The sequence below is a fragment of the Opisthorchis viverrini genome (assembly GCF_000715545.1).
Source record: "Opisthorchis viverrini unplaced genomic scaffold opera_v5_193, whole genome shotgun sequence".
NCBI classification, from domain to species: domain Eukaryota; kingdom Metazoa; phylum Platyhelminthes; class Trematoda; order Opisthorchiida; family Opisthorchiidae; genus Opisthorchis; species Opisthorchis viverrini.
Window position 1 is genome coordinate 669177 of NW_008751853.1, and position 13779 is coordinate 682955.

General features: G+C 42.5%; 1 protein-coding gene across 1 annotated transcript in view; it reads right to left on the reverse strand.

Moving 5' to 3' along the window:
- Positions 1-8849: 8849 nt before the first annotated feature.
- Positions 8850-13779, reverse strand: part of T265_14454 (hypothetical protein) — a gene marked incomplete at both ends in the record, with an annotated part of 57152 nt that continues 52222 nt past the window's right edge. Inside the window, one exon of the mRNA XM_009173693.1 lies at positions 8850-9144. Within this exon, the coding sequence (XP_009171957.1) occupies positions 8851-9144 (294 nt within the window). The remainder of the gene's footprint in view (positions 9145-13779) is intronic.

Here is a 13779-nt window from a genome sequence, read left to right on the forward strand (position 1 = left end):
TGTTGTTTGGCTGTTGTTTGAGTGTGCGCTGAGTGGATTGTTCGTTAGATCGTGTTCTCACTGTTTGATGTCCAAAATTTTTAAATTTGACTTCTGATACTCCGCTGAACTTTGAACTCAACCTCTCCATGCTTCGAGCTGTGACATTCATAGATGTGAATTGACAGATATCCCGATTTCCTGTTTTTTTGTTTGCAGTCCCAATTGACTACTTTGACTAAGCTGCCAGGCATTTTAGATTGCACTCAAGTAAGCCGGTTGACTGATTAAATCAACCATAGAGTGGTGTATTTCCCGGAACCCTTTTGACTGTCACTTAACCATGCTTCCCAGGAATTTCATGTTTTCAATTCTGGTTCGTGGCCCTTTTGGTCTTCTCACTGAGATGGACGGTCATCTCGATTTACGATAGAAACTTTGTACCCTAACTGTCCCGATCGTAGGAAGAAATAATGGCCAATGTTCTATCTGAGTTAACAATGTCTTATTCAATAGCAAATAGACCCATCATTCCACAGTGATTACTCTTGCCGTTTTCCGTAAAGTAGAATTTGGCCGTGTAATTTACATAGTCTTCTGTTGCTGCTGGCTAAACAATCATTCACAGCAGAATTTTGGGGTACAACGCCTTGACTGGGTCGGATAGTCCAGTCATTAGAGCAATTAATGAGCAGAACCGAAGCTTGTCCTTGGTGACACCAAATACTAAGTTTTAAGGTTTGGATTAGAAGTGAATGCTAAAAAAAGAAATTCGTCAACACAAGGATAGATGTGCAAATCAGTCTGTTTAGCCACAAAAAACAATCCCACATCAAGCCAACTTCGCTCCATTTTCCCTTTAAAGTGTAACTTACGGAAAGTAACTAGTTGACGAACCGAGAACGTGATGAAAAGCTCTGGGAAACTCTACAATACTTTTGAGTATTTCAAATAGCAATCATGGAGCATGATTTCGCATGCATACTGACACATATACCAGCACCCCCGAAGCCCAGCAGTTCCAATTCCCATGGGAAATATTGGGAGTACTAGCAGCAGTGAAGTACTTGAAGCTTTCCAAATGTATTCCGCAATTATAACTTTCGGAACACGTCGGGATTAGATTTGAACTCTTGTGTCACCACGTTTTCTGCGAACTCAATTCAACCACAGTACGGACCTCGCTTACACTCGAATAAGCGGTTGGCAATGTTTGGTTACTCCTTGCCATTCATTCACTAGCAGAAAGCCGCTATGAAGCTGGTGGGTTTATTATATGTGATTCTTTTTCTCAAAAAAGTTAACCGGACCAACAGAATAAGTGATCCTTGTGCTGTCTACGTCCTTTGGGATGCGGATCTGTGATGGAAGAAGGCAACGGAACCTGGGCGTCATGCTGCTTTCTCGGAATGATGTTCAGGGATGAACTCTAAGAGAACAGCCTGGGTATTGCAAATAGTTACATTTAATCCTTTACACTTTGAACCAAGTAACTGAAAACAGAAGCAAAAGACAGGTAGAGGCTTTTGCTTTGACAGTCTCCGAAGATTTGATTTCCCGTTAAGTCGCTAATCTGTCTGCTCGTGGTTCCCCTCAATCTATCACTTGTTGAGTTTCTAGTATATTCGATGGTGGATAGATGACTTCGTACATTCCCATCTCACCAATTGGTGAGTCCTGTGTATGCGCAATAGAAGTACTTGACTATTGATTAAATCAGGCAGATTTATTCATCTCCAAGATTTTTGCATTCAGACATTTATAGTTATGACCTAGTGTGCCGTTTTAAGCTCGGCTTGCATCACAACCCGAATATATGAACGGATAACGTGATTCTGTCTGGTGTGTACAGCGTTTCTCTTGAGTGAATTGTAACTCTGCGCTATATGACCATAGCATTCAGACCGAAGCCAATCGCTTAGATTTTGGCTACCGGTTTGGACTTGATTGAACCAGAGAGACCGGAACACTCGAGGTAGTACTAACTGTCTGCTGATTACCGAAACGTCACCAAATGCACATCTGCACACTTTGAGGCGCAACAGTGACGCAAACGTTTCCATTCGAACAACAGTCAGAGAATACAGAGGTATGTGTTCAGACAAAGGAAAGGAGTTTTTTTCATTTTTTCAGACAGAACTAATCGGTTGTGTTAAAGGAAAGCTTGTTTCTCTCTGGAAAGTGAAGTGCCTACAGCAGAATAAGTAGAGCTTCAACAACCTGTCCTCATAGAACGGCATGGATGCTCTATAAATGTTGTCGAATAAATGGCTAGAAGTTCTGCATTTTCAGGGGATGCCTTGGCTCCTGATTTCGTCCTGGCACATAAGTGCACATAAGTGATGAAAATGTCTGGTTGGAGGTGTCCTGAAGTTAGATTTCTCAGGTATCTGTGTCGTCACCTGGGCAACGATTGCACTCATTCAACTTATCTGCACTCTTGTAATGCAACCGTTTCGTGACCTACAATTTCCCATTTCTCTGAAAGTGCATGATTTCATTTTTCCATGCACTGCTAAGTCACTTGGCTCACACTGTCCCATACTGCACAAACATTTGTCGTATTTCGAACAGCTCACAAGTTCCACTAACTTGTCTATTTGTCTATTGGTGAAGTTTCCTAATGACAATACCATGACTGTTTCCCATCTTAGGAAATAGTTGTTTATGGCTGGGGTTTAGATATTCTCCGATATCCGATTGGTGTGCTCAGAAGAAAAATGTGAAATGTGGAATGCAGAATCTCGGGTGCCAAAAATAAATCGATTTACGCGCAGTTACATAATCATGTGGGTACAACTTGAATCAGCTCCAACGCAACAAGATGCATCCATTTCGAGGCCATCAAAGTGAAAATGGCTTCTGGTAGTGCTGCAACGTGGCAATGCAACTTGCAGATGGGCGAGCACAGTCCCAAGCTTAACGACAACTGGCAGGAGGTACTCAGACGAAACCAATAACCTAGAAAATGGACAAACCCCTCTGATTGACCCACAGTTGACATGGGTTTTTGTATCCTCGCTTGTTAGTCTACTACAGACCCAATGGCAAAGTAAATCATTGCAGTCTTCGATCATGAAATACGATGAAACCTGTAGGCATAAATTTCATGAAATGATATAAACGAACTTTTTACTTCGTACTAAAAAAAATCTCACATTTCCTGGTCTACCAACCCTGAAAAAATCGGTTGTTTCAGTCGCTTGTTATGAGACCGTTCCCAGACTCGTTTGAAAGTTCGACCAGCCACAATATTAACCTCGCGTTCCACCTTTTGTTTTACCTCAGGATTTTTTAATAACGCGTTGATGTCTTGTTCACAAACGCGAACTCATTCATTTTGATGGTCATCTTCAAAGTCACCTGACCCATGTACTTTTCTGGATTAAACGTTCGCAAAACCATTTGTACTTCTTCGCTGCGACCCTGAAAACACCCACGGTCCTTTCTGATCAAATCTGGTAGTGAAAACATGAGAGTTGCTTCCAGTTTTTGCAGAAGTTTTTTAAATCTATTGTCTCTTAACTAGCTACTGTTGGTTTACTGAAATACCTGTGTCAAATGGTTCTTTCTTGCAGCGTTCCTACTGCGAAATAATTGTTCTAATTGGGCAACAGGGTCGGATTCATGTGAGTTTTCGGGGATCACTTTTGGCTTTTGGCGACAGTGTTAACGCAGCTGACCAAAATGTTATTCGTTGTATTCACAAAAGCCGCCTCGGCCAACTTAGGCGTTATTGATACAAAATCTATTTGAACTCTTAGTACAATCATCTGTATCAGTCACTGTTTCAGAAACTAATAAACGCTTTCACCATCCGGATTTAAATGCCTGCAGCTGGTCTAAAAACAACAAATATTTATTTATCTCCAGATCAAGCCATCATTGCACCTTTGCACACGCTTGTAGCTCCACCATGTAAACGTGAATTGAAATGTCCTGTTGAACGCAGTGCGCTATACAAGACTACCGATTTTCCTTTCAAGTGGCGTCGCTTTAAGAGTGTTTTCGGGCTTCATCGAATATAATTTAACCCAGTTAAATGACCTATACCGGCAGCCGAACGCCTGAATAACCAGTGATCCGATGCCGAACGCTCAGCTTTCACAGCGTCCTGTAGCAATTTTATCTCTTCTTCGACACTAAGGGCTACTTCAAATGATCCCTTTTCCTGAGCCAATCCTTTGGGCGACGCTGTGGCTGTGTGTGGCTGTTGATATAAAGTGTACTTACCCCAACCGACCTTCACTGATGATTGGGCTTTTGGGTGAGTATTCCTACCGGATTTTTTTCGACCTCTCTCCAAATTTGAGGGTGTCAGGATGGACTTAGGAATCGACTTGTCCGGTCCCCTCGGTGAACTTTGTTCGTTCGCTGCCATAGTGAGTCTTATCTCTTGGTCCCTTAATCTGATAGCCGGGTGTGACTCCGTGTTACCATGGCGTTGGTGGTCCTCCTCTAGATCAAATCCTTTAAACAGCACTGCGCTTCTAGAAATTCCATCCCACATTCTAACTGTTGAGGTGAGGAATGAAGGGAAATGCTGTTTGTGTGTCCTGAAATTAAACTGGAAACCATTCCTCAGCAAGGATGTTCACTCTTTGTGATTAATTCTTCCTCAAGGTTACAGAGTTGGTAATTTTTTAGATTCTCTTTATTCACGGAGAATTACGGTTTTGTAAAGCGACTGACCGGCTTGTAACACGAGAAAAAACCGCTGTGGATACATGTCGTGTGTGAACAACAGCGCTTTTTCACTCCGTTACAAGTGACGTCTACCACCGCCCCCTTCAAGACATAATCACCTCTCTCACCCCAAAAGCTTGAACTTGAGCTGTTTTGTGTACATATTTACTCATGCGACAGAAATTTCATGTCTTTGGTGGCTATATTTTAACAAAACGTTATGGTGTTTATCCTCTGGCATTGTCATTCATTGACACTTTCATCAAACCGAAGGTAAAATTCTGGATATATTTTATATTACTCACGAGTAGCCCAATTCATTGCCCGGTTGACCTTGGAAGCCTACGGTTGGCTTATAGGAGTTGCGTTCTTGTGCAGAACTCGTGAAGCCAGTTAACTATGAAGGAGTCTGGTTTTCGATATCATTTTGGATCTATGGCACGCAAATGGTCTGTATCCACCAACTCTCAACTTTGGACTCTCAAACCTTTAGTTACTGCGCACACCCTGTTGAGACCAAGTGTAAATAGACAGTAACACCGCACACCGCATGGGCACGCGAGACCGTATTACTGACAAAAAGTAAAGTGGAGGATCGACCACTTCACGAGAAGATAAGACATCCCTGTTCTTGATTAAGAAAATGCACCTTCAAAGCCCATCTCCACCCGATTTCACCATTGCCCAGCTAATTTTTAAACCAACAGTAAGCAGTTTTCTCCCTTAATTCCTCTACCATGCATAAATTTTTATATCTCTCCATCAGCCATCAAGAGCATTCTTGCTGAGCCGAACTATATCTTGGGAAGTTACGGCTGTTGCATATTTGGCACAGGAAGCAATATGATCTGGTCGCCCTGATAATGCAGGTCTGGGCAAACGACACTTACTGTTTTTGAATTTGAACGCAGACAGAACTGGGCATGTGGATGAAGCAGATATTATCAGAACGGATTACGATAACTGAAATTCGTTGTGTATACAGAACGAAGTATCCGTACCTCACCACTGGACAGTTTTTGTTTGGAGAACTCATTATCTATCTACCTTAAGGGAGAAATTGAAGAATATATAACCAAACTTAGTGAGGAAAACGTAAGACAGGGAAAGTCCGCATTTTTATTGGATGTGAACTGGCCAGTTGTCCTTTATGTACTGTACTGGTCTGGTACGACAGCTGTAGATCTGGTGTAAATGCCAGTTTAGCTGGCCTGTAGGTAAATCTCTCTCAAGAGGTAGATTGAGGTAGATGACATACAAGGGATTTCCGGATTTGTTAACGTGGTACTCGCTAAGGAGATATTGGAGTGACTCCAGAGCACTTTCACAGAAGATTTCCCATGTACGCTCAGTTAGTAAATGGACAAAAATGCGCTTCGCCCTCAGCGGAACGAAGATATTGAGAGCTGCATAATGACTCGTCCGAATAGATTTTTAGACGATGAACTGACTACATTCATCGGTTGAACGTAAAATTCAGAAGATGCTGCGGACTGTGATTCACCCTAACCTGTGACGTGTATGGAGCGAATTGTGTACCACTTCTCATCTGTAGCAATCGTAGTGACATAATTCAACCATTGTTGGCAGAGGAGTGTCTCCCTCGTGATTGCTAAATCCCTACCAGTATCACGTTTCCATGTGAATGTTAGTTCGAAGGATACCAAGTGGGGAGACCATTGCGACTCCGTCCACTTATCGATAAATAGTTCTTGTACACTGAAACTGAACACCAGATGTTTGCCGCAGTAATACCATGTGTGATGGTATTTTGATCGGTCTACTTGCACATAGGTTTTACAGTTTAAAGGGGCGAGGTTGCGAAGTAGTGCATGTCGCCTGTGTCATTCTCTCTAAGCACTTCAGCAGATTCGAAAATAACAAATCAGTAACAAGCTAAGTGTGAGCGTGGTGAACGAATCAACAGCCATCTGATCAACTCATAGTGAAAGCATCCGGGCTACGAATATTCAGACACACAATTAACATGGACGTTGTACTTCGGATATTTTCAGTACAGTTTTTAAAATTCCTGGAAGTCACTGTGAAAGAAAATAGCGGGATTATATTTCCAGTTACGTATCGTTGTTAGATGGTGTGAGTGAGGTTCCAGGTTATCGGAAAGTATCCCGATTTTTTTTGGTTCTACGCCGTTCGGTGCTAAAAGTAGGATCGTTCCGGCGTTCCTTCCGACTGGATTAAACTCACAAGCCGGACGGCGGAATTTTTACTTATCCGGTAGTTTCAATCCCCTAAAACTAATCCAGTTTCTTTACTGGGCTTTGCCATCACCATTATATCTGTCTACCTAAGACTCCCAGGACACTAATATCCCCAAATCATAGGAGTTCATGAAGAATGTCCTTATGCCTATATCGCCAGCTGCAGTTTATTGTGTCGAATTTGACCTGTCGCATACCCGCAATAACCGGAGAGAAGAAATCCGACTGATTTGATTGCATCGCTCCTTTAATGGTGCTCTGACGACAATTCGGTCATCTCTATGGAGTGGGAAATTGAGCATGAGCGTGAGGTTATGAGGGGCATTGACGAGATGGCGCATCCACAGGTCAGGTGGATCGAGTGGCTTTTATTGTAGAAAAACTGGTTATTTCAGCTTAATAGAATAAATCCATGTGATCAATCAAACGGTCAAACGTACTCTAAATAGCTTCAAGTTTCAGTTGTGTTCCCGAAATTTACCCGGTTCGATTCATTCCCTAGGAATCGCTGGTTAATGTTTTATTAAGTTGATGTAATCAAGTGATGTATTAACCAGGATGAGCAATGACAGAAAACAAGCTTTTCCGCTAATTTCGTTATTCTAATTTGGTATTTTTTTAACGACATCGCATCTTATCTTCATAAAAACGTCCATCAACAGACTCTAACCGCCGTGCTCAATGGAGTTTCTCAAATAATCCTCTCAGACTCATTAATGATGCTCCGCTCTGACACCTGAATTTTTCTTAGATTCCTTCTGAAGGTATCCTAACGTGAACATCTACTAAAAGGCATCAGGGCATGATTTTTGAAATCCGGGTGTCCAGTGAAACGGTCTTGTTCGATTAGTCCAGCACTTTCCGCATATTCCGCTAAGACATCTGATTACATCTGAGCATAGTTTTTTTGAACAGCCTCGCAATGATGTCAAACAAGTCTGGTTACACTATGGCACTACATGGTGTTGCAGCAGATGTCTGCACAGTGAAGCAACCAGGAACGGAGAAAGTCATCGCCTTTTGGTAATCAGAAGTATATGGAGAAAAACTACTGGCGTAACGGTGATACTACTGACGAGGGAGGCATGGGGGTAGTATATTTTTTTCTTGTAAATTCGCTGTGCGTCTCTTGAGAAGAGAGATCTATTGCGGAATTTGTGGAGTTGTTTTGTAGCATTTGCTTAGATTTGAGCAGCAGTCAATGAATATCCAGGATGACGCGTTCGGAGAAGATGGATGTTCAGTTTTTGTAAACAAGATGCATATGAGAGTTTTGCTTTCCTGTCCAATAGTCTGTAACTAGTCAGTTGGCATTTTCTGATAACTCCGCAGCCTTCTTCCTTTCACTGGTAAGTTCGCTGGAGACTCAAACGAATGTGCAAATGAGTGCATTTCGCGGATTGCTGGTAGTTTGGGTTGAAGTAGAGCCTAAGGTTGACGGAAACTCGGTGAATGCGCCTACCTGATGAACTTAAAGAAGGACGAAACCGGTCGTAAGCTGTCGAAGAGTTTTCAGCAAACTTGTAAGTAGCTTTCTTTAAGAAAATACACTGTGATAGTCCAGATTTTGTAGCAATGAAACATGATGAGGCTCTGGTGGAGCACGTTCGTTTGAAGGGGTACATCACAAAAACGGGAGATTCAGCTAAGATCTAATCGCCTCCCGTTAGAACCGAATTGGTGTGCAGATAAGTGTGGCTCATGGATTCAGTAGTTGTGATGGCGCGTGCGCCAAAGTGGAATTAGCGTTGTTCTTCAAGGAGAGGACGTGTGATGAAGTAACTGGCTAAAGATAACTTCGTACAAACTTGCTTCCCAGATATAAACTGACCTCGTTTTAAAGCAGCATGGACGTGCTCTTAAAATCACGTTCGGAAAATATATGGACTTTCCTAATTGTCACCCTGCACTAATCACAACCGAAACGTCAAATTTAGCTGTAGTTTATGCAAATTGTGATACCTTCCAGTGGCAGCCAGTTTTCCGTACAGAAGCTCAATTTTCTCCAACCACTTACTGAAGACTGGGCGAGATGGCCCAAGTGGCTAGAGTGCGAATTTACTGACCGCAAGGTCCGTGGTTCGAACCCGACCTCTGCCTCATGACTCTCCCTGTCTAGGCTTGAACGACCTGGTAGTATCTCAGCCCTTGTGCAACCTTCGGGTTGAACGGCAGCTGGGCACCGAAAGGGTGCTACAGCTGAGCGATTTTTTTTACTGAAGACTCCATACGGTAGGTACGGATTTAAAGGAACCAACTATATCTTCAATTTTATTGGTTATTCAACTCTGACCTTAACTCACCTGTGCTTTGGTTCTTTAAGGCAATCTTTGCCTAATAGATCGGAAGCACTGTACAGCAGTCTAATTCTTATTGGGAACCAGCAGTGCAGATCGTACAAAACTATGAGGAATACCGAACCCGCAAACTCCCGTCTAGTGGTCTGGACGCTAAACCGTTCGACCAAGGACGGTTGTTAGCAGTGTGATTAATAAACAGGATGTAGTTCAGCTCACCCCTCAGACAATAAGTTTAAATCAAGTCGGCATGTACTGATCGGTTCCGTGAGTGGTGAAAACTGCAGTGTCTACCGACGCTTCTGTATTGATCGACTCCACTTGAAGGATGGAACTCCAACTTGGATTCGCGAATCTTATAATAAAATCAGCGCGCGGAAACATTCGTCTGGGAAGTCATCACTTGTTTCTAAGTCAACCCATACTACTGACGTCATTTGACCTGCTGTTGATTTACAGTACCCATGAAGTATGCCAAAGTCTAGCGCGGCTCTATATTACTTTTTCTGAATAGCAAAAGATAGACAGCTGTATTGACTAAAGAAAATAGGAGCTTACCAACAAGTTCCAACGGAAAAGAAATTGACCCATAGTTCTCATTATTATAACTATGTTTTTTTTAGCCATATGAATGAAAATAGAGAATAAATTTTTCAAAACAATAGATGGGTGTCTCCCAACTCATCTTTTCATCCATTTTCGTCGGAGTCTGTGGTGTGCCGATCGCTTACTCAAGCTGGTGATGCAGATGTGTGAGGTGACATTACGACCAATAACTCGACAATAGTAGAAGAAACAGATGAACATACACGGACATAATCATTGTCACTTTAATGCTGATGAGTTCCAGGCTGTAATGCAGTGATCAATATTACCTGGTGTGAAAAATATCTCCCAAAGAGGCAAAATCCCGTCAAGTCTATCTGTCAAATTATGAAGGCAGGCTCAAACTGCTCAAACTCTAAATAGGTAAAAACAACAGGACTGTGGATCTCATTTCAAAGTTGCTAATGTGATAGCCGGTGTCTTGGAAAGCAGTTCTCTGGTTCTTAGCGGATGAAGCATCTAGCCTTAGACCAAGAACGAGCAACAAGCTTCGGTATGAATGGAAGCCTACTTGTCAGCAGTCGCCGGGGTTGCAGTAACTGAAAATAAGGAATTAAGAAGGTGCTTTATATGTGAAAAACAGGTGCATTCGTTTGTATCAGTTTACTTCACGTCATTCCGAATATCACTGTTTACTCCAGGTACGTTAGGCGGAGTTCACTCGAGGCCTGCGTTGGGCCAAGATTCCTGAAGTTCAAGGCAAACGAATTTTAATTATTTGGCAGATTTATTCGAACACTTTGAGATTTGCCTTCATAAGAAAGCAAAGGAGAAATGGAAACGTTTCCTGAACATCTTTTAACACCTCTCCATTAGAAACTTCGTATTTCCGGAAACTCCTAGTTCTTTACCCTATGAATAACTGAAGTTGCTATGATTGCTGATTTGTTCGCTGAACTCGGCGATTTGATCGGTCTGATTTGAAGTTATGTACAAACAATAGATTTTCAGACTGCCTGCTGTTTCAATATTCTCCTAGTACATGTTTCAGTTGGAACGATATTCAAGCCACACAGAATCAGCGCGATAAAAACTACCGAAGACCACTACCGATTTTGGCCATTTTGGGATCCACCAGGCTCCCTAACTTTCCAGCAAACTCAACTCCTACCTGGACACCAAACAGGCAGTGGACACAGCAAAGACAGTAAATTGTTTCTTACGGAAAAGTACAATTTATTCGCTGTCTCAAGTGTTTAGTTTGCGAGAATGTGAGACACATTCAAACTCTGGATGACATCCCAATGAGCTTTCGGACTGCACATTGTCAGCTGTTTTCTCCAAGGTCATATAGTCGGCAACCCAGTGGGAATTTACAAGGCTTTACTCTGGACACCGTAAACGTCGGGCCCATTATGTCCGAATCCAATTGTGTTGCGCTCGATTGCGATGCGAGAACTCTACCCACTAATACCTCATTTCACATTGTTAGAGTCTGTTCGTCCACTTGTAGATGCCCTCCAAATCCAAGTCATCAACCGAGACGTAGGAAAAGTCCTGTGTTAATTTCAGGTAGCTAAGTTTAGACTCCACTTTCCCACCGATTTTATTCGATTATTCTCAAATCAGTTTTGCACCTCTAGCTTCACCAGCTGTGGAAAAGGAAGTGAGAAACCTGATTTCATGGTGCTTGGAAGATACAAGAATGAAAATGAATGAAGCTTCAGGTGCATCGGTGTCCAGCAAGGTGCAAGTTATTCTGTTTGGTATCCGAGATTGTCAGAAGGGCTCCGCTCGGTTTGCGTGAATGCAGAATCCCTGTCCGAGAGATTTCAGAAATCTTGTGAGTAGCTTCCTTTATGAAAGTATACTACGTCATCTCGAATATCGTGCCGAATGAAATATGGGACGGGCTTTGTGCAGTACATTCAGTTGAAGGATATCATGAACGAGGAATTCAGTTAAGTCTTCTCCGAAAACCCAGCTGATTTGCGAATGAGTGTGCTTGTCAGGATCCCTACTGTTCTTCGACCCTCTAAAAGGACAATGCCCGTCGCAATGCAAATTGAAGCAGGTAGGAATGCGCCGGTAACTTAAGGATTGTTTTGATCCCTCTCACTAGGAAGGTGTTACATAGGATACTTTGTCTAAATGTTTCTCCTGAGACTTCCAAAGATGGTACGGAAGATTGTCAGCACGATCCGCTTCTACGTGCACAAGATAATCAAACGCCGTCATTAAGCGTTTTTTTAAATATACCTGAGTCCAAAAAGAATGTTCTGAATACTTGGGAAGGGACCGAAAGGATTACTTAGTGCTCGGTCCAACTGGCAATAGGGAGGCTCCAATAGCACTCACGTCTCATTCCTGACTGCACACTAAGTGAAATTTCGAGAAATTCGTTTCTTTGGACTGAATAACACGAGGATCACTTGAGGAATTTACCGCGACGCCTTAGTTCCAATGTCGTTTTCGTCATGCGGGTAGTTACGGATACCTCATTTAAGGATTTGAGACTCTTCTTCAACAAGATGGACGGCCAGTATGTTGGACACTCTGACGACTGAACACGCCAGAACAAGAATATTCACAAATGTATGCGAAGGCCTCGGAGTCTACTTGGCTCTAGCACAAATATCTGAGGTCGCCAAGAGACGCTAAAACCCGTCTACTATCCTATCAAGTCATCTGCTTCCACGGTACAACGTTGGAGTATTTCCTCACAACAGTATCCTCCATTGAGGTGCGTCCTGTGAAGTAAAATTTTTCGCAAGATGGACAATTATGTTTTAACGATCGGACTATCATTCTATTCACTTTGTGTTCCAGATTTCTTTCGGAATATATAACACGGTAAATTTGATACCGCAAATTTTAGACTGCCTGAAGTGTTGGAAATATGTTGTCTTTTTTAATCCGTCCAACACCGAAGACGTCCCACTTTCAGTAATTTCAGCCATCACTCTGCAACATGTTCTTTGACGGGTTGCTGATTAGCTAGTCCACATAACTTACTACGAGGACAGAAAAAGGAATAGAGGTGCAAACCTGTCTTTCATCAAACACGAGCAGTATTTCAGGAGATACATTCATTTGCAAACCAATTTGGTTTTCACGAGAGACTCAACTGAATCTCTCATTTATGAAATTCTACAACTGAATGTGCTGCACACAGGCCGCCTCGTGTTTCAGTTAGCACGATATTCGAGATATCGCAATACATCTTCATAAAGGAAACTACTCACACGGTTGCTGAAAACTATTCGACAGCCCCCGACCGGTTTTGCCCTTCTTGGGGTGTAAAGTTGACGGAAACTGGGGGACTGCGCCTACCTGGTGAGCCCCAAGGAGGGCGAAACCGATCGTGGGCTGTCGAAGAGTTTTCAGCAACCTTGTGAGTAGCTTCCTTTATGAGCAGTATTTGTTGGTCAGGAATACGACACAGATACAGTCCTTCCAACACTAGAAAAAAATACATTGTCAACCCGATCAGGTGGTTTAACACAAGCATCGTAACTAGGATCCACTGCACTGAGAACTTAGGAGAAAGAGACTTCCTTATGCTGACCAAGAGCCAGAGGCGCTTAGAGAGGTGAGGCACGCAAAATGTATGTCGTACCTGGAAAACACTTGAAATGCTAACTGCCAAAAACAATCATAATCCTCGTTCAGGATGAACCATATTTTACACGGGAAGACATCCCGATTAAATTATTGAGTTGAAACAGCGGAAATCTCAAAAATTCACAAGAACTTAAAGATAAATTGGTGTCCAGTTGGCGCATCCTGAAAGGAGTTTGAATGCTACTTGAACATCGTGTCTTGAAATCAGGTCACCTTCACATTTCTATCAAGACACTTGGGAATCGTACGGGAAATATAATGATCAACGAAGGTCGGGATGTTACGGATGAATTTATCGGCACAAGGAATAATACACATGCTGTGTGATAGGAGCAAATTTTCACAACATTTCAGTTGGTGAGTGGAATGAATTGATGGTGACTGAATCTTGTGAAGAAAGACGAATCATATGCTATCTGAGACCC